The sequence below is a fragment of the Onychostoma macrolepis genome, chromosome 08 (genome assembly GCF_012432095.1).
Source record: "Onychostoma macrolepis isolate SWU-2019 chromosome 08, ASM1243209v1, whole genome shotgun sequence".
NCBI classification, from domain to species: domain Eukaryota; kingdom Metazoa; phylum Chordata; class Actinopteri; order Cypriniformes; family Cyprinidae; genus Onychostoma; species Onychostoma macrolepis.
In genome coordinates this window covers 18,704,253-18,726,215 of record NC_081162.1, presented here as the reverse complement: position 1 = coordinate 18,726,215, position 21,963 = coordinate 18,704,253, and the positions used below count along the sequence as shown (strand labels likewise).

General features: G+C 36.9%; 2 protein-coding genes across 5 annotated transcripts; both read left to right on the top strand.

Annotated features, from left to right (window-relative positions):
- Positions 1-544: 544 nt before the first annotated feature.
- Positions 545-6,716, top strand: sec22bb (SEC22 homolog B, vesicle trafficking protein b). The gene is made up of 5 exons (XM_058785046.1): positions 545-810; positions 3,200-3,309; positions 3,470-3,630; positions 3,721-3,867; positions 5,420-6,716. The coding sequence occupies exons 1-5, from the start codon at positions 736-738 to the stop codon at positions 5,572-5,574; spliced, it is 648 nt and encodes a 215-aa protein (XP_058641029.1). The 5' UTR covers positions 545-735; the 3' UTR covers positions 5,575-6,716.
- A 621-nt stretch (positions 6,717-7,337) lies between these two features.
- si:ch73-281k2.5 (neurogenic locus notch homolog protein 1) lies at positions 7,338-20,667 on the top strand. Of its 4 annotated transcripts, none has more exons than XM_058785042.1 (7): positions 7,338-9,080; positions 10,677-10,758; positions 12,229-12,384; positions 18,864-18,986; positions 19,507-19,740; positions 20,002-20,157; positions 20,305-20,667. In XM_058785042.1, the coding sequence occupies exons 2-7, from the start codon at positions 10,740-10,742 to the stop codon at positions 20,496-20,498; spliced, it is 882 nt and encodes a 293-aa protein (XP_058641025.1). In that variant the 5' UTR covers positions 7,338-9,080; positions 10,677-10,739; the 3' UTR covers positions 20,499-20,667. The 4 variants fall into 4 exon arrangements, with proteins under 4 accessions (XP_058641025.1, XP_058641026.1, XP_058641024.1 ...); XM_058785041.1 differs by lacking the exon at positions 7,338-9,080 and adding an exon at positions 9,161-9,440; XM_058785043.1 differs by lacking the exon at positions 12,229-12,384.
- Positions 20,668-21,963: the final 1,296 nt, after the last annotated feature.

Genomic DNA, 21,963 nt, shown 5'->3' with positions numbered 1-21,963 from the left:
AGAAATGTCATTGGTTCTTTATTCCCTGGTCTCTGTCCAAAAGACTTGTCATTTTATATGAGAAATGCTGCTATCTAGTGTCTGCTGAGTGCACCGGCTGCATCTGTCTCCAGTAACTGTCCTGACCAAACATAATGTTAAAGGGCAACTGATTTGTTCTTCGAGGGAGGTCCGAAATCATAAGGACCACAGATTTTAAATAGTGTTGAAGCTTTAATGAAAATTTAACCTCTGTGATTTTGTGAGGCTGAAACAAAATAGACACACAGATATCACTTTTCATTATTTTTATTTGAGCTATATTTTATGTCCATAAACATGTAAATATATTTATGTAACTTATATGAATTCCATTGTGGACAGATAATGGGTTAGCAGACAACAAGATATGTGTCTTGTTAGATAAGACGTTAAACCTGGTAGACTGGTAAAAACAACTGTCCCTAGTAAAATATCGAATAAATGACTCAAAACTAAATAATTAACATTAATTGCTGTCCTTCAAAGTCAGTATATAACAATATCTAATCTCCATTCACAGGCGGAACCAATGATACTGGTTTAAAAAAGTAGAACACTGCGGGACAATAATACAGCGACGCCAAATATTCACGTATTTCCGGCCAGCTCAGCGTACGGAGGAGTGTTGTAAAGCTATAATCCAGACACAGATATTTTACAGCTGTTAACCGCTTCATACACACCTGCTGTGGGTAAATTTTACATTACAGCAAAATGGTGCTGCTGACAATGATCGCGCGGCTGGCGGACGGACTGCCGCTGGCGGCTTCAATGCAGGAGGACGAGCAGGTAAGAGCTCAGTATATCTGTATGCTTCATCATTTACTTTAGGCCTATGCGTGCTATAATGTAAGAAATCAAAGAGCAATATCTTGAAAACATTACGTTTACTTTTAAAAGTGTCTAGTTATCTGGATTTGTAATCCACAACAGCAAAAACTGATTTAATCTGGCCTTTATTAGCTCAACTTGCAGTAATTAGACGTCTGTTGGAGTATTTACGTTAATTTGAAATGCTTTATTTGGAATCTAACAGCGTAGTAAATCTTGAGCTATTATATTTTTCTCCATATCGTTTATTCTCGGTGTGAAAGATGTAATTGGTCATACAGAGAGAGGCTTCATTAGATGGATTCGCATAATTTTGATCAGTTACAGCGCCCTCTTCTGTCATGATTTGAACTCACACCATTTGTCTTCCCACCATACTAAATATAGTAAATATACTAAGTATATCATTTTAAAAATATTAGAGTTGTTTTAAATATTTTTATGTAGTTTCCAGGTATATTCTGACTTAATTTTTATATATATATATATTTGGCACTTTTAGTTGAACCCTAAATTAATGGTGTCAGAGACATTACCCCCAAACACTATCCATGTTTTATCTGAGTATATTCAATAACCTGATGCAATAAATATAACATTTAAAAAAAAAAAACTGTATTTAAAGACCGTTCACTGAAAAAGGTTGTCATAATATTCACCTTTGTGTTATTTGTTGATTCTTCTGTGTAACACAAAAGGAGTGTTTTTTCTGTACATAGAAAGCATACAGTGATCATGGGCTGTCAAGCTCCAAAAAGGCATCAAATGATTCTTATGGTATATTCCATAAGTAGAGGTCGACCGATAGTGGATTTTACCGATACCGATAGCTAGGTTGGACCACACTGGCCGATACCGATTAATCAACCTATAGTTTTCAAAATGGATACTGAAAGAGAGCTAGTGCTTTACTATTTAAAAAAAAAAAAAAAAAAAAAGCAGCAACAGTACTGAACCATACTTTGTAAATGAATAAAAATATTAATATTATTTACTATATTGATCATTAAACTTATTTCATAATTTGCTAATGTTAAAAGAAGAAACTTTAAAATGTAAAAATATAGCCTATTAGTAGCTAATAGTGAATGTTGAAATGAACACACTCTAACAAGGAACAATACTTCTACAGTTTTCATTAATGCTACGAATGGACTTTTATTGTTAAATGTTACCATTTAATTTCAACAGTCATGCTTAAAGATGGCCATGTTTAAATATCTACACAAGGCCATAGCATTAAAATTACATGCATATGGATATTGTATGTGTACTCACACACTTTATTTGCTTCTATTTTTTAACACTTGATAATTATCTAATCAAAAAAAAAAAAAGTTAGTCACGCAGCGCTATCAAACACACACACCAGACGCTTTGCATTCAGATCAAGTGGCGGTCTAAAACAATTTATTTAAATCACCAAACGGACATAAGTTTGCTTCAAGAATGAACAATGTGGCATAAATGAGTTTGAAGTTTTTTCTTTTTTTTTTTTTAAATGTTATATTTATTGCATCAGGTTATTGAAACAGAGCAAGTGGAAAGAGAGAGCGCAAGCTATTACAGCTCTCTATATGAAGCATACCGACTTTATTAGAGCCACAGAAAGACAAACGTTTTGCTGAAAAATGCACAATACATAATTTATAGCCTAGGGTGAAGTCATTATATACATTCACAACGATTTGGGACAAATATAATGTAATTTAATAGAAAACTATGTGAATGGCGTTCTGTTCCGCGGCAGGCTTTTCTATCGGCTGTATTTAAATGCGCGTCTGGAGTTTCCTGCTCTGTGCAGTGCGCAGTGTCACATGTCAAAATAAACAACACGAGCTGTCAGTGATTTCTGCCTCTAGAGGCCGCTCTCGTACTGTATAATGCCAGCGGACCCTTCTCAGCCATTCCGGCAACGGTTGCAAACCGGAAAACTATCGGCATGGATTTTTGCCGATAACCGATAGTTGTGGCAATCAACTATCGGTGCCGATTAATCGGCAAAACCGATGAATCGGTCGACCTCTATCCATAAGGTATATGTTTAGAGGATCAAGACAAAGTTTTGGGCTTTGGTTGATTTGAAAGTAAAGGAAAAAGATTCTTTAGAGTTACTCCAAATAGTGTTAATGTGACTAATAGTTGCCCAGCAGTATTATTACCTTTACAACAGTCACTTGATTTAGGTCTAACATCTCTGTTTCCTCCTTTCATGCTGCCATGAAGGGAAGTGAAAAGGTTTGTTCACCTTTAGCTTTGTAAAATCCCTCTGAAGAGGATTGAGTCAAATGTATCAGAGTAAGAGTGACTGTGTTTTTATCTAATAAATTTGCACTTTTGTTCTCAGATGGGTCGAGATCTCCAGCAATATCAGAGCCAAGCCAAACAGCTCTTCCGCAAATTAAATGAACAGAGTCCAAACCGATGCACCTTAGAGGCTGGATCAATGGCCTTTCAGTAAGTTTACAGTACACTACAGCTAAAATAATTGATCATAAGAAGGTGAGTTTATTGATTTCGAGATCACAGTACTTTTTAGTTCTAGTTTTACACACAAAAATATGTGATAGATGAAACGCACGGCTAATAAAAGATTTATTTTCACCTCTTTTCAAAGCTACGTCATAGAGAAAGGCGTTTGCTATCTGGTGCTCTGTGAGGCCGGGTTTCCCAAAAAGCTAGCCTTCGCTTATCTCGAAGATCTGCAGGCAGAGTTTCATGAACAACATGGCAAGAAGGTGCCCACGGTCTCCAGGCCCTACTCCTTCATAGAGTTTGGTAAGAGCCCTCCATCTCTCAATAACCAGAGTTTAATTTACTCCCCGTCAAGAGACAAGTTTGTAATTCTGTTTTCTTATCTGTCCAAAGATACATATATTCAAAAGACCAAAAAGTCATACATCGACAGCAGAGCACGCAGGAACCTGAGCAACATCAACACAGAGCTACAGGATGTACAGAGAATCATGGTGGCCAACATAGAAGAAGTTCTGCAAAGAGGGGAGGCCTTATCTGGTAAATACTTCTTGTGAACTATTTTTTCTTTTTGGTTCTGATTTTATTACATTCGAATTTATTGAAAGGATATATTGTCAACGTTGACTGTTTTTACTCCATTTGGTTAATGAAAATAGTTCCAAACAAAGATCAACACACAGACAGCGGTGTTTTGTTAATTAATGATTCGCGTTTTTGAATTTTGAATCATTTGAATCAATGATTCAGTGGTCCATTCATAAGGACAGGCACTTGCTTCATTCTAGACTGAATCAACCGTCTGAACGAATCGTTTGAAGGCATGCTTCGACTTGTTAATTGCTGCCTCCTACTGGCGATTTACTTTCCTAGTAGCCTATCTTTGCATTTTTTTCCCCCCAACATTTCATATTTGTATATTAAAAAATATATATTTTAAAAACGCCAAGCTCACAACGTTATTTATGCTGTTATAATTTTGCAGTGTAAATGCATTTGTGCTAAATTTGCATCTGAAATAAATGTAAATGCATCTGAAGTCACTCCAGTCACTTCTGTTACTTCTGCAGTCGAAAGATCGATTTTGTAGAAACTGATTTCATATGATTGGTAACAGCCCTATATTATCTTATTATATTAAGTGAAATTATTAATAAAATCTAAGAATTGATATGAAAGATGATGAATGCATTTAATACGGTTAGGGAAAAATGCCCTTTAAATAGGTCAAAAATGACCTGGAAATCAATTTAAATAAATTTTTGTATGCAGTATTAAGTCATATAAAACGTAATTTCCCAACAACAAAATTGTGGCCAGTGAAAATGCGGAGTGGTTAGTAAATTTGGAAAACCACTAGCCCCAGCGGCCGGTGAGCAAAAAAGTTAATGTCAAGCCCTGGAGAGGCATTTAAAATACAATATTTAATCAAAGCTGCAAGTTAAGTTAAGAAGTTAAAGTTCAGCTGAATGTTTTACTGTCCTTCCTTATTTTAAAAGTGTAAATTAAAATGCAAGTATATGACTCTGTAAAACAATAAAATGCTTTTAATGGCTTTAATGACAAACATCAACAACATTTTAGATTAACAATGAATGTAAATGTATGAATATCAAATTTTTGTACATTACCATTCTGTGGATTTTTTTATTTAATAAATTTAAATTCTTTTTTTTTTTTTTCAGCAAGGGCTCATTAAATAAAACAAGGAACTGCTTTCCAAATTAATTATAATAAAAAATGTTTGTCGTGACTGCTAAAAATTCATCTTTGCCATCACAGAAATATTTTACATTTTAAAAATAGAAAATAATATAAAAAAAATAGAAAACTGTTATTTTAAATTATAATAATATTTCACAATATTACTGTTTTTCCTATATTTCTGATTCATTAAATGCAGCCTTGGTGAGTGTAAGAGAATTCTTTCAAAAGCATACCAACCCTAAATATTTTTAACAGTAGTGCATATAACAGCAGGTCCTTGTCTCTCTATCCACTAAAGACTCCTCTTCCTGAAAATCAAGATCCCTGAGCTAAACCTGCAAAATTTCAGCTTTCTTCTCTTCATTTCTTCATGTTATTTCCTCAGCGTTGGACTCGAAAGCCAGCAACTTGTCCAGCCTGTCCAAGAAATACAGAAGTGACGCTAAGTACCTGAACACTCGCTCCACATATGCTAAGCTAGCTGCGGGTGGAGTCTTCTTCATCATGCTGATCGTATACATACGCTTCTGGTGGCTGTGAGGTGTTGGATGTGCGGAGGGAAGAGGTGCTCTTGAGAAAGTTACAGGTGAAAAGCAGACGGACTCTCACATGACAAGTTCACGTTGTGTTTTAAAGCTACAGCTTGTTCTTAAAGACTGTTGGATCTGGCAATTTCCCTCCTAACAGGCTGTCGAGTCCCTAACCTGATCCTCACTGGTATCTGTTTTATGAACTACACAGAAGTTTGTCTGAGCTCGTTTGGAGTGTGAATGAAAGAGAAAGCGTGTTTTCCTGTATACTGTATGTCTTTGTGAAATCCCTCCATTTATGGAAATTAATCTTATATACTGTATAACAGTATACCATAGAGCAGCAGTGCATCCCAAAAAAGGTGAATTGATAATTCATTAACAGAAGTATGTTAATTCAGATTTGTAGTTTTAGCACATTGTGGGTTGGATCGCTTCCACTGGACACTTAATGCTCCTCATACTATGGCTGTTTGGTAAGATTACCTTCCAGCCAGGGGATTAAATGTAAAGCAAGCTTGTGGATCAGCTGTATTAATAAAGCTTTGGTCCCCCCAATGATTTGTGAAAAAAAATTAATAATTGTACTGACCGCCCATTTAGGCTCTTATCAATAAGCCAGATATTCAAGAATTCAACTTGTATCTCTTAAAGCCTTATAAAATGGAGTAGATTATTAAGTCTTAGTTTGAATTAGTCTCAAATGTATGTTTGTGTCGTATTTAGACCAAACAGATATTTTGGAATTTTGGATTGTTTTCTTGGCCAAAAGTTGCCCAACAAATTGCACTTGCACTGCAGCGAGCAGATTTGCGGTCATGTCCAGTTACTCAATCCAGACCAGATCATTGCAAGTAGTGTCAGGGTGGAATGACAGTTTTTCAAGAAGCAGAGATTTGGGACAAATGCAATCCGGTGCAGTCTAGAACTACATACATCTGTATCTGTGGTCCTTCCTCTTATACGGTTGCAGATGTGATATATGACCTGGGTTCCAACAGCTTTCTCTTTCAGTGTTTACATTCATCTGTATTTTACATGCATCGAAGAATTTAACCCACAGTAACCAACCTGACGCCCATGTACCAACTGGATGAAGCTAAAATGCTCATCAGAAGAGAGTTTGTTGGTCTCACCAAACCTACAGTATAAATAAAATGATTCAAAATCGATTTTTATTTGCTTTTCTATATCTTTTTACAGTTCACACTGACATGCACGTTTTTTTTAAATATTTGGATTGGTATGTCTTATTACAAGGCCACTGTCAATCTTACCTACAGAAAAGGTATCACTGGCCTGTGGCTTTTTGGGATTTTCATAGCCAAAGCAGGCCATTTTTTTTGTTTTATGTAATTTAACATGCATGTTCATTAGAATAATGGTTGAAGAGCATGACCTGATGAACTTAGATGGGAATATCTCACATTAAGTTACTTAAATGTCATAAAGTCTGTTCACAATTGCTGATTAAAAAGGGAAAAACAGCCACAAATTAAAGGTACACTCAGTATTTTTTACATTGTGTTTACCGCTATGACAGTAGACTTCCTCACCTACCAGACGAAATTGTTTTTTGTTACCATTGCAGATGTAAATGTCTTATTTCAGACATTAATTCAGGCACTATCAAAATTTCTTTTGAGTTTTCAAGATATATTGGAATTAAATCATCTGAACTGTGATATACATTGGTGTATATCTGATGTATGTGTTTTCATCTGGAAGATATTTTTAGACTGCTCATCTGCAAAACAGTTCCTTATATTTAATAGACATTTAGAAAATGTATTTAACCCATTTTAATATAAACTAACATGAGATGTTTTGATGATCATACTTGGATGTTTTCTGGATGAAATGCACTTTAAACAACTTTTAGACATACGTGTACTATTTGGGAATAGTATAGTATCTTTAGTCAGGTATTCCATATTGTTTTTAACTCTAATTAAAATAGGCTGTGAGGGACAGACACAGCCAATGCCACATATAAAGTAAAATGTAAAAGTTTTTTTGTAAGAAAATAAATTCTGTCAGTTTAAGTTCAGTTGCCAAACTATTTGTATATTCAACAACAAACCATTGAACACACTGTACATCTATCCCTCACAGCCTTGTCCAGCGCTACCCTGACTAAGTTTCATGGATGTGACACTTTCCTATATATAGTTATAGTATAGTTATAATAATGTGATTAAGTGGGGTATGATTTATGGATGTGACGCTTTCCTAGTGGGAGATAAGAGTGGGTGCATTTCCTGGCAGACTGGCTTGCTCTGAAAATCATTACATTTGTTCCATTTAATTGTGTGAGTTCAGATAAAGCCTTTTTTGAAACAGCCTCCTCACATTGATCTAAACCAGAGTCAATACATTTTATTTATTGATTTAACACTGGAACGCCAAAGGGGAAAGTTCTCAGTCCCCTCCTCTACTCCCTTTTTCTCCCTTATTCATCCTAGCAATTCCTTCAAGTTTGTTGAAGATACACCAGGACTGATAACAGACAAAAATGAGACAGCCTACAGGGAGGAGATTAAGATTTACCATAATAATCTCTGCTGACCTCACCTGGTCCACATCTCACAGATGGGGAAGGCCAACAGGGACCATACTTTCTTAGAAAGTTGAGTCAGTGATAGAGAGCCCCAACTGCTAACCCGACGTGGTTCAAAAGCTGCACAGAAGAGAACAGGATGGACCTGCAGCGGGTAGTGGCATTTGTGGGCAAACCACAAATGCATGCAGTGATCCACAAATGAATGCCAGGCAGAGTGGTGCGTGTGACATAAAAATATAATTGTGAATGTTTTTCTATTTGCAAATCTCATTTTATTTGTGAATTTAATTCATTTTGTTAAACACCAACTTATTTGTGGATCTCATTCTATTTGTTAGTGTTCATCTATTTATTTGGAATAAAGGAACAATTTTAACCCCATATGAGAAAATGTAGTGGATTTAAACAGTAGGCTACTGTAGTCTCTGCCCTCTGTATTTGGAAGAATTTCACCATTTTTTTCTCTACCGGCTTTCCTAGTCTTCACCCTGCTGCTGAACAATATTTCAATAAAATGTGATGTAGAACGAGAACGCTAATGAAAGTGTCGGTTGTTATTAGTTTGGTTTTCGTAAGGCAACTAACTTAAAATGCGCGTTCCCACGATAGGTGTACTTTTCTCTGCACACCGAAGTTCATAAGATCTCTCGATATGAATCGCAGACAAATGTTGCGGATTTGTCGTCGTTGTGATCTACGTCCTCCCACACTCTTTAAGTAGGCTACAAGCAGATTTTTAAAGTTTTAAATCTTTCAAAACAAGACACCACACGGATTTATGTGGCCAAACGAGACATTTTAAAAGACAGCTTCTCTATCGAGAATAATTCGTTTTCTGACGAGCACAACCTCTCACTGGTGACTGGATTTAACTCAAATTATGGGCCACTTATCCATTGTCTCTTCTAGCAAATTAATCCTCCTCGTTATTTGCTGCTTTAAAGTATCATATGGTAAGTATTTTATAGTTTATATTTCAGAACACATTTTTGAAAGAGTCATCATCAGTTCTTCATGGCCTCGAATGGCGTGCCGGCTTCACGTTATTTAAAACGCACGAGTAAATCGATGCGTTATCTATGTATTTTGCATAAACATTTAAAAAGGCCTTAGGATTTTTTCTTTTTTCTGAGGGACGCTCTAGTGTTTCACACCTGTGCACAGATGTGACAGCTTTTAACGGTTTTGTTGCATTTCTTGCGTTTGAATTGCAACCAAAGACGCGTAATTTTCGGTTTTTAAACTAAACCACCGCCAAGCCATCATGTTTTGTTTATGTTTGGAAGGCTACTTCGCAGAGCGCGCTCTTTAAGGTTTGCCATGTTCTTTAACCACATTTTGAACGAATATGAAATCTATGCAGTCAAAGTGCATGTGCATGCTAGTTTATTCAATATTTCAGTTCGATTTTAATTAACATGCTTGTGTAATACAAAATAAAAACTTAAGTACTAATGACTTAATCTTTGGGTTAGTTAAATGTTTGAGTAGGCTATTCTGAAATTATCAGGTTTTACTGGGTACAATATTTAATTTGCCTGTGTAATAAAATCTATTGACTAAACATGTTGATAGGCTACATGGTTCAGCTCTAATATTTATTTTAAATTTATACTGCTATTGGTTCTTTGAACAGCACTGAGCCAGTCCTGGGGTGTATTCCAGAAAGCATGGTTAACTTACCGTCAGATAAACCCTGAACTTTCGGTTGATTAACCCCAAACCTTGCTTACTCGAAGTATGTGGTTCCAAAAACGCGTCCGGGAGTAAGTTCATTCAACTCAGAGTATGTTCCTGGTTAAGACTCAAGACATTCTCAACAGAGCGACGAATCGACGAGTCACTATGGAAACGGACGCTAAGAATAAGCGCGCCATGCTGCTTCTTTCTTCTTCTTCTGTTCAAAGGTCATGTAGGCCTTATGCTTAGTGCATATCGCCACCTAATTGATGGTTTTGCAATCATTTTTATTTTTTTTTCCCATTTAATCTTTAATCCTTGAGAATAAGAATTATATTGTTTATTTGATGCTAATTATATATTAAGTCATATCAGATGTGTATTTTTATTATAGAAATACATTATAGAAAATACCGATCCATGTGTGAGATGATAATATAAAATGTAATAAATATATATATATAGGCTAATATAATAAATTAAACATTACATTTTCATAATAGTGTTTTATAATTTATACAGATAACTTATATATGCCAATAAAATATAATAACCATATTAGAGCAATATATAGGCTAACCTTATTTATTACTTATATTATCTGTCACGCCCACTGAAGGCTCGTCAGTAGATCATACATCCTCTGATAGCGCTGAAGTGAACTAACCCTGGAACATAACCTGCTCCGGAGCAGGTTATCTTCAGAGAGCAAGTTGCTATGGTTACTTACTTACCCAGAAAGTAACCTCCGATTTTGGAACCGAAAGCTGAGGTTATCCGCTCACTTATCCTCAAACATACCTGGGCATGTCACATAACCTGCTTTCTGGAATACACCCCTGATCTGATGTGTTCATGTTTCTTCACAGCTCTGCAGTGTGTGGACCCCGTGAAGCCCTGTGTCAACAACGCTGCCTGTGTCACTTTCCAGAATGGAACAGGCTACTGCAGGTAAGACAGGACGATTCTCACATTTAAACTCCACTGTCTGAGGCTCAGTGTGAACTGGGAAAAAACAATTGATGAGTACGAAGTTTGTATAGTTGTGTCATAGTTTGTATAAAGCTGTCTACCTCCACAAAAGTGTGTAGTGTGTGCAGAAGTGTGTGTGTGAGCGTGGCTACATGACTACGGAATGCCAATCCTGCCATAATTAGAAATAAAGAAATGTACAAAGAAATGTAAAAAAGTGTATGGGAAATGTGTGGGATGAATGACTTAGATGGGCGATATGGCCAAAATCTTATATCAAGGTTATTATTTCAGTTTCACGTGGGGGGTTGTTTCGGCTGGGAAGCGTGCAATCTGTGATTGCGTGCATTTGCTGAAGCTCGCGAAAGCGTGCAACCGCTCTCTTATGCGCACTGTTTTTTTAGGTTTCACTTTCAACACATACAACACGTTTCCAAGATTCAGAATAGAAAGAGGTATCAGTTACTGTAGAAGATTTGTCGCCTCGCACCACTTCTCGTGTGGACAGTCACCGCATCTACTGATTATAATGGGTTCTCTTGGTGTAGACGCAGCTTTAGATACTGATTAATCACACATTTTAGGCTGGAAATATCCAGAATTAGGTCAAACAAAAGGTGTCCATGGGAACGGAGCTAGTGAAACACACGCCATGCATTGAACATACAAGCATCATGCTCATCCAAACAGTGCCTGTTGTGTGCCCTCAGCATTTTGAGCTAACTTTAAACTTTTTTTTAATGTAACCAAAAACGACATTGACAGCATCAGAAACAAATCCATAAACTGATGTCCTGGGGCATTTTTTTAAAAACCGTATTAAATGTATGCATCATGAATATGGAATGCCATGTTCTTAATTCCAATCAATAAATTCAGTTAAATAATAAAGGGCTGTTACTAGTAAAAATCAAATCAGTGTGAACAAAAGCCATCAGAGACATCATTACTGAACGCATTTACACTGCAATTAGCCTACAAATGCATAAAATGTTATGAAGGCATGAAGGCAGAAATATGTCAGTATGTCAATCAATTGAATGATACGTTTAATATGAAACTAAAACAGACATTAGATGGCGCCAAGTCACTGTCTTAACGACTGAGTTCAATCCGGATTCCTTCAAATAGGTTACGCTGATTACAAAAATACCACTTGTTGCCGCGGTTCAGCTGTGGATTTGTTTCTGTGATAATTATACGTAGGCCTAATGTGTTATTTCAAAAAATAAAAAATATTTTCATGACAAAATGATTAAAAAGATGGCAGGTAGTGGACATGATCTGGGGAGCACGACTTCTTATGTTGAGAGAACGACATTTATTTCTCGTGGCCATTAATGAACGAACCTGCGTGACAGCAACCTTGGATATTCAGAAATGGATATTATGAATACATTAATATTTTGTTTTGAATTTAAGAAAGTGTTTTATTGTATTTTAATCAAGGTCTTCACTGGGGATATGACTCTGGGGCTCATCTCGGTGTCCTGGTCTCCGCTGACGATCAGGGCTGTAGACATCATCTCTTGGTGCTGATCCACCATCTGATCGGATACGGACTGAGAAACAGAATAGGAAAGAAACTGTTGTATTTTTATACCGGTATAAAGGTCTAAAACTTGCACTTTACATCTTCATCATCCATAAGTATCTAACAATCTAGTGATGCATAATTACCTCTTGTCTGGATAGATGTTGTTAGAAGTTTTAGACGCTCTCTCCTGGTGACCGTCCTGGCTCAGTCGAGTTCGGACCACTTGAAGCTCGATGAGCTTGTATTCAGGTTCAGATAACTAGTTATGATTAATTAATCACTCTGAGACTTGTTTTAAAAAGTTAATGAATCACCAACACACTGGTTTCGTTTTATTAAAAAACAATAACTCATAAGCAAATAACAAAAATAACAGCGAGTAGTCTTCACCACGAAATGTTGGCCTCGACAAATAGTTTTACAAACATTTATATAGTCTTTGCATATCATTTGCATTAATCTCATTAAAACCTCCCATAACTCTTCCGTCTTCTGCCAGCGCTTTAGACTGCCTCCTCCCTTTAAGACAGGAAGCAGGACCTTTGTTATAGAGTCTGCACAAGTCAGTGTCAAAAGGAAAAATTATGACATCTCTAGATAGCAAGCGTGTCTACTTCTATTTTAAACTATAGGAAAAATTGTGACGCCTCTCAAAACATAAGTGATACATAAGCGCATATGCCTAATCCACAATATAACACCTCTAACAAGTGTCAAGAGCATTTTATGCCACGGTTAACTAGAAGTTCCTTTTTGCACTAGAATTGCAAAATGCATCCCCTTGTTTTTAACTGTTTCGTTACAAAATAAGCAATGCAACTATATAGCAGTTAGATACACAAAGATATCATTATCAACATAGGATACACTTTTATGCCGCTTTCAACACTTATACTTTTATAACAGGAGTCTGGAGTTTCACTGTTTCTAAATCTTTTGTCAATCTTTGTAATTCAGCTGAAAAATCACACAATTCAATAATCTCTCTTATCAATTTCATTATTCTCTTATTTGTTGATTCTTGCTTTCTCATCAACCTCAGAATTGCCTTCATCTTGAAGATGATCTTTTGATCCTCCCGCTCTCTCTTGAGCCCGTCTGCGACGTTCCTTCTTCTCCTGTTTCTTGACCTATCTACTCCAGTTTCGTTGTATCCCTTGAACTAAAAAATCGTCAAAATCAATTTATATTTTGTCTGACCTTTTCTTATCGGTCCTGTTATAGGATCGGTCAGGAAATTGCATATCAGATAGGTTGGGACTAGGGATGCAGGGATTAACGGTTTTATGATTAACCGCGCTTTAAAACGTCACGGTTAATTAATCGTAAAGGCTCCGCTACACCGAGTGTTTCTGTTGCAGGGAATAGAACTGTTGAAACTTGCGCAAAACGAAAACAAAGTTACAGTAGCGGTGCACCATTTTAAAATGCCGTGCTTATCAGAGACATGGAGGCTACTAGATTAACTATGACAGAGGAACCAAACAGCGATCCTTTATTTCCACCAGAGAAATGACTGAAGTCGATATTGTGGGACCATTTCGGGTACACCAAGAATGACCAGGGAGTCATTTAAATAGTGCTGTAAAAATTGCTAAAGAGCGAATAATGCAGCTCGCCAACCTGTTCTCGCTGTGCAATAAACGATTTTAATGCACGACGTGAAGGCAAGGACCACCTGACACATTCTGCTCGCTTCAGAGATGAAATAATGCGGTGAGAGAGAGAGAGAGCGAGAGAGAGCGTGTGTGAATTAGCCTACCTGCATCTGCGCGTCACTTTAAGCAATGAAGATTTGAGTTTAGTTATTTAAACCGTCATTTTACCCCCTCTTTGCTGATTAATAGAATGGTGACAGAGGTCACGTTTTTTAATTCCAATAGGAGAGGTGTACTTTTTTTTGTGCTGTATTATTGGTTACTGTGTTATTTCTGTTTCAAAAGGCAGCAATCAATAACACGTTAATATCTAAAGCGTGTTTATGTGATTTTTATGTTGTGAAATGAATACATGCATAATAATCGTAATAACCGTGATTATTCCTCAGACTATAATCGTACCAACAAAATCTATAATCATTTCATCCTTAGTTGGGACTAGGCATGGGACGATAACTGGTTTCAAGGTGTCCCGCGGTTTGGAAAATTCACGGTTTCAAAACCACTAAAATTTTCTGTTATACCGTTCCTGCGGTATGCGCAGTTTTTTACGTGTCGTCAAAGACGGAAAGTGCTGGACTCCCTCAGTTGTGAGCAGTGAAGAGCGTAACGAATCACACGACCCCTCCCCCTCCGGACAGCGGTCAGTGAGAGTAACCTGTGTGTAGGATGATGGCCGCGTGAGGTGAATCCCTGGAATTTTTTCCTCGTCGAAAAAGGCGGAGTCTGCTGTATGGGAATTTCTCGGGTAACGTAGACCAATCATGTTCCGTACACAATGATGTTCCGTACAGATGCCGTTTTGGCGCCGATCGCTAAATAAATACTTCCAGGTCGTACACAAACGATATATCTGTGTCGTCTTCATTTCTCCCTCTTTCACCCTCAATCAAGACAGAGACCCATTCGCCGGTTGTTTCAGTGTTGAAATAAATACTATTTTGCTTGATACCGAGGCAGATAACATACCTAATTAACTAGCTAACGTCAACTAGTTTCCTCCCTCACGTTACTTCACAGAATGTGAATGTTTTTTTTCCCAAAAACATTGTTGAGCTGCAGGTTTAGGCTCACTTAAGTGACTGCACGTAATTTAATTAACAAGAATTCAATTATTTATATTAATTATTTAGCCTGACATGTTTGCCATTCCAAAATGTTCTATATGTTTCTTAAAAATAAAATGTATTGTGTTCAGTGGAAAAAACGTTGTTTTTTTTTACCCAGACATTTAAAAATAACATATTTTAGAGCTATAATCGCAATACCGTGATACCGTGAAACCGTGATATTTTTATCTAAGGTTATCATACCGTCAGAATCTCATACCGGCCCATGCCTAGTTGGGACCTTCTCCTTCAGAACAGACAAATATTAGTGTAGATGCCATTCTACTTACGATGTAACGAGTACATTGTGTGTTATGGGGAGGGTTCCCGGTTCCGGTTGATCTAATTAATGCAGCCTAACAATCCTTTAACGGATTTGAATAATAGAAGCATATTAGTGTGTCGTGTAAGCCAGGCTAAAGAGATGGGTCTTTAATCTAGATTTAAACTGACAGAGTGTGTCTGCCTCCCGAACAGTGTTAGGTAGATTGTTCCAGAGTTTGGGTGCTAAATAGGAAAAGGATCTGCTGCCCGCAGTCGATTTTGATATTCTAGGTATGATCAACGGCCAGAGTTTTGAGAACGCAGTGGACTATAGTGTGATAAGAGCTCGCTCAAGTACTGAGGAGCTAAGCCATTCAGGGCTTTATAAGTAGTTAACAAGATTTTAAAATCTATCTGATGTTTGATAGGGAGCCAGTGCAGTGTTGACAGAACCGGGCTAATATGGTCATACTTCCTGGAAGGACTCTAGCTGCTGCATTTTGGACCAACTATAGTTTGTTGATCAAGCGTGCAGAACAACCACCCAGTAAAGCATTACAATAGTCTAACCTTGAGGTCATAAATGCATGAATTAATATTTCTGCATTCGACGTTGAGAGCATAAGTCGCAATTTAGATATGTTTTTGAAATGGAAAAACGCAGTTTTACAGATGCTAGAAACATGGCTTTCAAATGAAATTTTGCTATCAAACAGCACACCTAGGTTCCTGACTGATGAAGAAGAATTGACAGAGCAGACGTCAAGTGTTAGATAATGTTCTAGGTTATTACATGTGGGGTTTTTAGGTCCGATAATTAACACCTCTGTTTTTTCAGAATTTAGCAGTAAAAAATTACTCATCATCCAGTTTTTTATATCGACTATGCATTCCGTTAGTTTCTCAATTTGGTGTGTTTCACCGGGCCGCGAAGAAATGTAGTGCTGAGTATCATCAGCATAACAGTGAAAGCTAACACCATGTCTCCTGATAATATCTCCCAAGGGTAACATGTAAAGCGTGAAAAGTAACGGCCCTAGTACTGAGCCTTGAGGTACTTCATACTGCACTTGTGATCGATATGATACCTCTTCATTCACTGCTACGAACTGATGGTGGTCAGATAAGTACGATTTGAACCATGCTAAGGCACTTCCACTAATGCCAACAAAGTGGTTGTGGTTGATAGTGTCGAACGCAGCGCTAAGATCCAGTAGAACTAATAAGAGATACAACCACGATCAGATGATAGAAGCAGGTCATTTGTAACTCTAATGAGAGCAGTCTCAGTACTATGATACGATCTAAATCCTGACTGGAATTCCTCACAGATACCATTTTTCTCTAAGAAGGAATATAATTGTGAGGATGCTACCTTTTCTACTATCTTTGACAGAAAAGGGAGATTTGAGATCGGTCTGTAATTAACTAGATCTTTGGGGTCAAGTTGTGTTTTTTTAATGAGAGGCTTAATAACAGCCAATTTGAAGGTTTTGGGGACATATCCTAATGACAATGATGAATTAATAATAGCCAAAAGAGGATCTATGACTTCTGGAAGCAGCTCTTTTAGTAGTTTAGATGGGATAGGGTCTAACATACATGTTGTTGGTTTACATCATCAAGTTGTTCTGAGCTATTGGATATGCTGAGGAACTGAGATAAGTCAGGAAGATTATTTATAAAGCAGTCTTTTGTGGTAGAAGTGATGGTTCCACCTATTTGTAACAAGGAGTTGGCTTTACAGCTTTAGCTATATGGACAGGAGACTAGATAATGATCTGAGATATCATCGCTCTGCTGCCAAATTTCAATGCCACTGACATCAATTCCATGTGACAGTATTAAATCTAGAGTATGATTTCGACAACGAGTAGGTCTTGACACATGTTGTTTAACACCAATAGAGTTTAGAATGTCTATAAATGCTGATCCCAACGAATCTTTTTCATTATCAACATGGATATTAAAATTACCAACAATTAGGACTTTATCTGCAGTCAGCACTAACTCCGATAGAAAATCAGAAAATTCTTTAATAAAGTCTGTATGGTGCCCTGGTGGCCTGTATACAGTAGCCAGTACAAACATCACAGGGGATTTATCATTAATACTTGTTTCTTTGGATAACGTTATATGAAGCACCATTACTTTGCGACCTTCTGATTTTCAAACCATATATGCGCAGAGGATGCTGAATTAACTTTTTTTTATTTTATTTTGTACTGTATTGTATTGTGGTGCATACCATGTTCATATACAATTCTTTGGTATTTGAACTTTTCTAGTGTTTTTCATCTACTGCAAGATTACTTTCCAGTAGTAAAATAAAAATGATCTGTTCCCAAAAGTTCATTGCTGAATTATTATTATTATCTGTAATTTAATTTATGTTGTATACTATACTAGACATGATTAAGCTGCAAAGATAATTCCTGAATCCTAATAAGAGCTTTTTGTTAATTGTTATTGATCTCATGAGTGTTCACCGGGCAGGAAAGTCATCTGTGTATTTGAATTGTAAGCATTTAAGAATACCTGTAATAACTAGATAGAAAAGTTTGAAAGACAATTTTATGCTGGCTTGTCTTAAAGTCTTGTTTAAGAAACATAAATAGTTTGGTCAGTTAGATGTTCTAGATGTTTGCTAAAGTGTTGCTAGTTGGTTGCTAGGATATTCTGGATGGTTGCTAGGCTTTTGCTATGCAGTTGCTGGGGTGTTGCTAGACTATTGATAGTGTTCTGGGTGATTACAGACATTCCCACCTCTGGTAATAACAGAATGTCTTCTTTAATGATACAAGCTCAGAAAAATTTATAACCTCTTGAAGTTTTTAATATTGTGTATTGACTTGGTGCCATGATGGATATTGAAATGTTGTTATTTATTTTTCATTTTAAACAGTATAGATGATTACTTAATGGTAATGCAATATTTGTGAACATAACTGTGCATGTCAGACAATAAATCCCCAAAATCTATGCATGCTTGCTTTGGTGTTGCCACCCCTCATAGACCCCATGCCACCCCTTCGCCACCCTAAATATTATTTTCTAGATCCGCCCCTGACATTAAGTCCTTGAATTTGAGGGTGTTGGACCTGGAAAGTCCTTGAAAGGTCCCTGAATTTGAAGTTAACCAAGGTGTGAGAACCCTGACTATAGAATCCATTATAATCAGTGATGCTGTCATCACTGGATGCAACGCGGCACAGCACAACAAATCCCTGACAGTAAACTGATGCCTTGTTCTATTTATGATGAACTCACACAAAGTTCAAATGATTTGCAGTGGTTGCTATGTCGCATCCAGTATTAAGCAATGGTGGATATTTTTTATTTCCTATTTAAGACAGGATGTTAAATACAATTCAAGTCAAGTCACCTTTATTTAATACACTATGTACAATGCAGATTGTCTAAGAGCAGCTTCACAGTGATAAACAGGAATGCTTGGACAAAAACAATTATGGAAACTCATGATAAAAAAGCATGATAAATTTTTCCTGTAATCAGGTTTTGGAGGAGCAAACTGTGAGGTGAACATTGATGATTGTCGGAATCACCGCTGTCAGAATGGAGCCATATGCATTGACGGAGTGAACACTTACAGCTGCCAGTGTCCACCTGAATGGACTGGTATGAAAACGACTTTATATACTGTGTGTGTTTGTGTGTTTTTATGTGTGTTAGTGCCATCTTTTCCCTTTCCATTAGTGGAAATGACTCACAGACATTGATTGACAAACCAATCTTTTTTTAAACCAATCACTTTTAATAATTAAAAAATAAATCGGTTTATACAAATAAAAGCTCTGGTTTAACGTTTAAAAGCAAAAAACAAAGCCATAAGTAATAGTATCATCTGAAAAATGTAATGATTATTATTATTAATAATAATAATAATAAATTGTAATACTACAGTACTATTATTCTAATAGAAAAACATTTTACTGAATTATTTCATTTTTATATTTTAACAATATAAAAATAATATCTTGAATTACTCTGTTTAAAATATTCACATTACATAAAACAATATACGACGAAATCAATATAAAATGATTCAGGCTTCTCAATGCTAGTGGAAACCTCTTTTCAAACCTGGTGAAAAACTCTTTTCAATATGTCCTACTAATTGTGAACCTTTCTTTTCCAGGTGAGTTTTGCACTGATGATGTGGATGAATGCAGACTGCAGCCCAACGCCTGTCAGAACGGAGGCACGTGCAGAAACACACACAACGGCTACAACTGTGTGTGTGTGAACGGCTGGAGCGGCCCTGACTGCTCTGAAAACATTGATGACTGCGCAGCTGCGGTCTGCATGGGCGGCTCCACTTGCATCGACTGCGTGGCTTCCTTCGTTTGCAGCTGCCCTCCTGGCAAGACTGGTCAGTAAAAACAACCACATGACCTAAAAATTACTCTTAGACATTTAATCACTTCAGTCATGAGGAAAAAGACTCTTACATCAAATCTCAACAAGGTAGACAACAAGGTTGTACAGTGAAATATACTCTCTATAAATATTTACTCTCTGAAATATAATCTCTAAAATAATGCATTTTTATTATCATTTGATTGTTGTCCCCAGTAAAAACCTCTCAGATCAGTTGTAGTAATCTGTAATCGATTGTTTCTATGGTTTCAAGGTTTGCTGTGTCACATTGATGATGCCTGCACCAGTAACCCTTGCAAGATGGGAGCTCAATGTGACACGAACCCCATCAATGGCAAGTTCAGCTGTAACTGCCCCTCAGGGTACAATGGCAGCACATGTGCCGAGGATATCGACGAGTGTGTCATCGGTGAGACAGTTTGCAGGACTTTTATCTATCTGTGTTTCTCAGTGTGTCTCTGTATTTATATTCATCTTTCCCTGCACACACATTACAGTGTTTTATGCATTTCATATCTTGCCTGAAACTTTCTAACTCTCTTTTTTGACACCTCAGGGCCAAACCCGTGTGAGCACGGTGGTTCTTGTAAGAACACAGAGGGCTCGTTCACCTGTAACTGCGCTCCGGGTTACACTGGTCCACGCTGTGAGCAGGACATCAACGAATGTGGCTCCAACCCCTGCCAAAATGACGCCACCTGCTTGGACCAGATAGGAGATTTCTCTTGCTTCTGTATGGCTGGTAGTTAGACACACACACACACACACACTCACACTCACACTCACACACTCACACACTCACACACACACACACACACACACACACACACACACACACACACACACACACACACACACACACACACACACACACACACACACACACACACACACACACACACACACACACACACACACACTGTAATCAGGTGCAAGATATGGAAGCAGATTGGTCTCAATAATAATTCATGCATTTGTGTGTGTGGGACCACCTTGCCTCATTTGTTTGACCATTAGCATTTAGTATGCAAAAAATGTCTTCATTTAAATTCTCACTTGTCCCTGAAATGTACTTTTAAATGATTTGTCTACTAAAAGTGTGCAAATGTGTAACACACACAGAAAATCCACATTAAATTGGAGATGTAATGATTTCTATGTACTGGAGTTTATTGAATACAATACATAAGCCATGAAAAGATGTGTGAAAACATAGAAACCTTGCTTTTATTGGTGGTTCTATTTGTTTAAAAGGTTGTTCCAACTTTCTCTTTACTTTGCAATAAAATTTGTTCTGCCATACACTCTCCATATGATTGGTTCTCACATTGATTTCCACCACGTCTGATGAGTGATGAACTGCTCAGTGGTGGTTCAGATCAGTGGAGTGACTGATATACAAAATAATAATAATAATAATAATGATAATAATAAATATAGTTGCAAGAAGCAGTTAAGGGAACAAGCACTACAGAGGCAAAATGGTGAGCAAGCAAGGCAGTGAGCAACAGATCAACTGCAAAGATGAGTAATTAAAGACATAAAGATGATTTTAGTCAAAATGGCTAAAAAGTCATAAACACAATCACAAGTAATATGATTTAATGGTTTGTCACTTTTGACCAATAGGTGGCACAGTTATCAAATTGATGTGTGGTGGCATGTCCGAAGTCCGAACCATTTTGTCCGTGGACATGAAATCCATACATTTTTGTCAGCATGGTCTGATGATGACCTGATTTGAATTTAATGAAAATTGGACCAACAGTCAAGAAGGAGTTTGAAAAAGTAGATTTTCAAAGGATTTCAAAATGGTGGACATAAAATTCGGCCAATTATGGCATAATTGGTATGTGTTCTTGGCGTGACCAAAGGAATCTATCAAAATGACTTTCATGATAACAAGCATAACTAATCAAAAGATATTAGCTTTTTTTTTTTTTTTTTTTTTATTCATTATAATTTTTTTGACCACAAGAAACTTTTTGAGTACCTTTTTGTAGTTTTGTAGATACGCCAATGCATTTGTAAAATATAGCAATTTACGTCAAAATATAAAATGGCCAGTGCTCAAAATGGCCGACATGGGTAAATTGATTGTGGTTCAACTCAAATGTTGCACCAAATCTAAAGAGACCAATCTTGTGATTTTTGGCCAAAATGTTCAGAAATTATAAGAAAGTCGGTGCTGATAGCCTCATGTTTGATGCACCAA

Excerpts from the sequence above, each read along its gene's own strand:
- sec22bb (XM_058785046.1), top strand. The coding sequence starts at position 736 with ATGGTGCTGCTGACAATGATCGCGCGGCTGGCGGACGGACTGCCGCTG. Across the intron at positions 3,310-3,469 it reads GCTGGATCAATGGCCTTTCA|CTACGTCATAGAGAAAGGCG; the intron begins GTAAGTTTACAG and ends CTCTTTTCAAAG. Across the intron at positions 3,631-3,720 it reads CTACTCCTTCATAGAGTTTG|ATACATATATTCAAAAGACC; the intron begins GTAAGAGCCCTC and ends ATCTGTCCAAAG.
- si:ch73-281k2.5 (XM_058785042.1), top strand. Across the intron at positions 18,987-19,506 it reads GTGTCCACCTGAATGGACTG|GTGAGTTTTGCACTGATGAT; the intron begins GTATGAAAACGA and ends TTTCTTTTCCAG. Across the intron at positions 20,158-20,304 it reads TATCGACGAGTGTGTCATCG|GGCCAAACCCGTGTGAGCAC; the intron begins GTGAGACAGTTT and ends TTGACACCTCAG.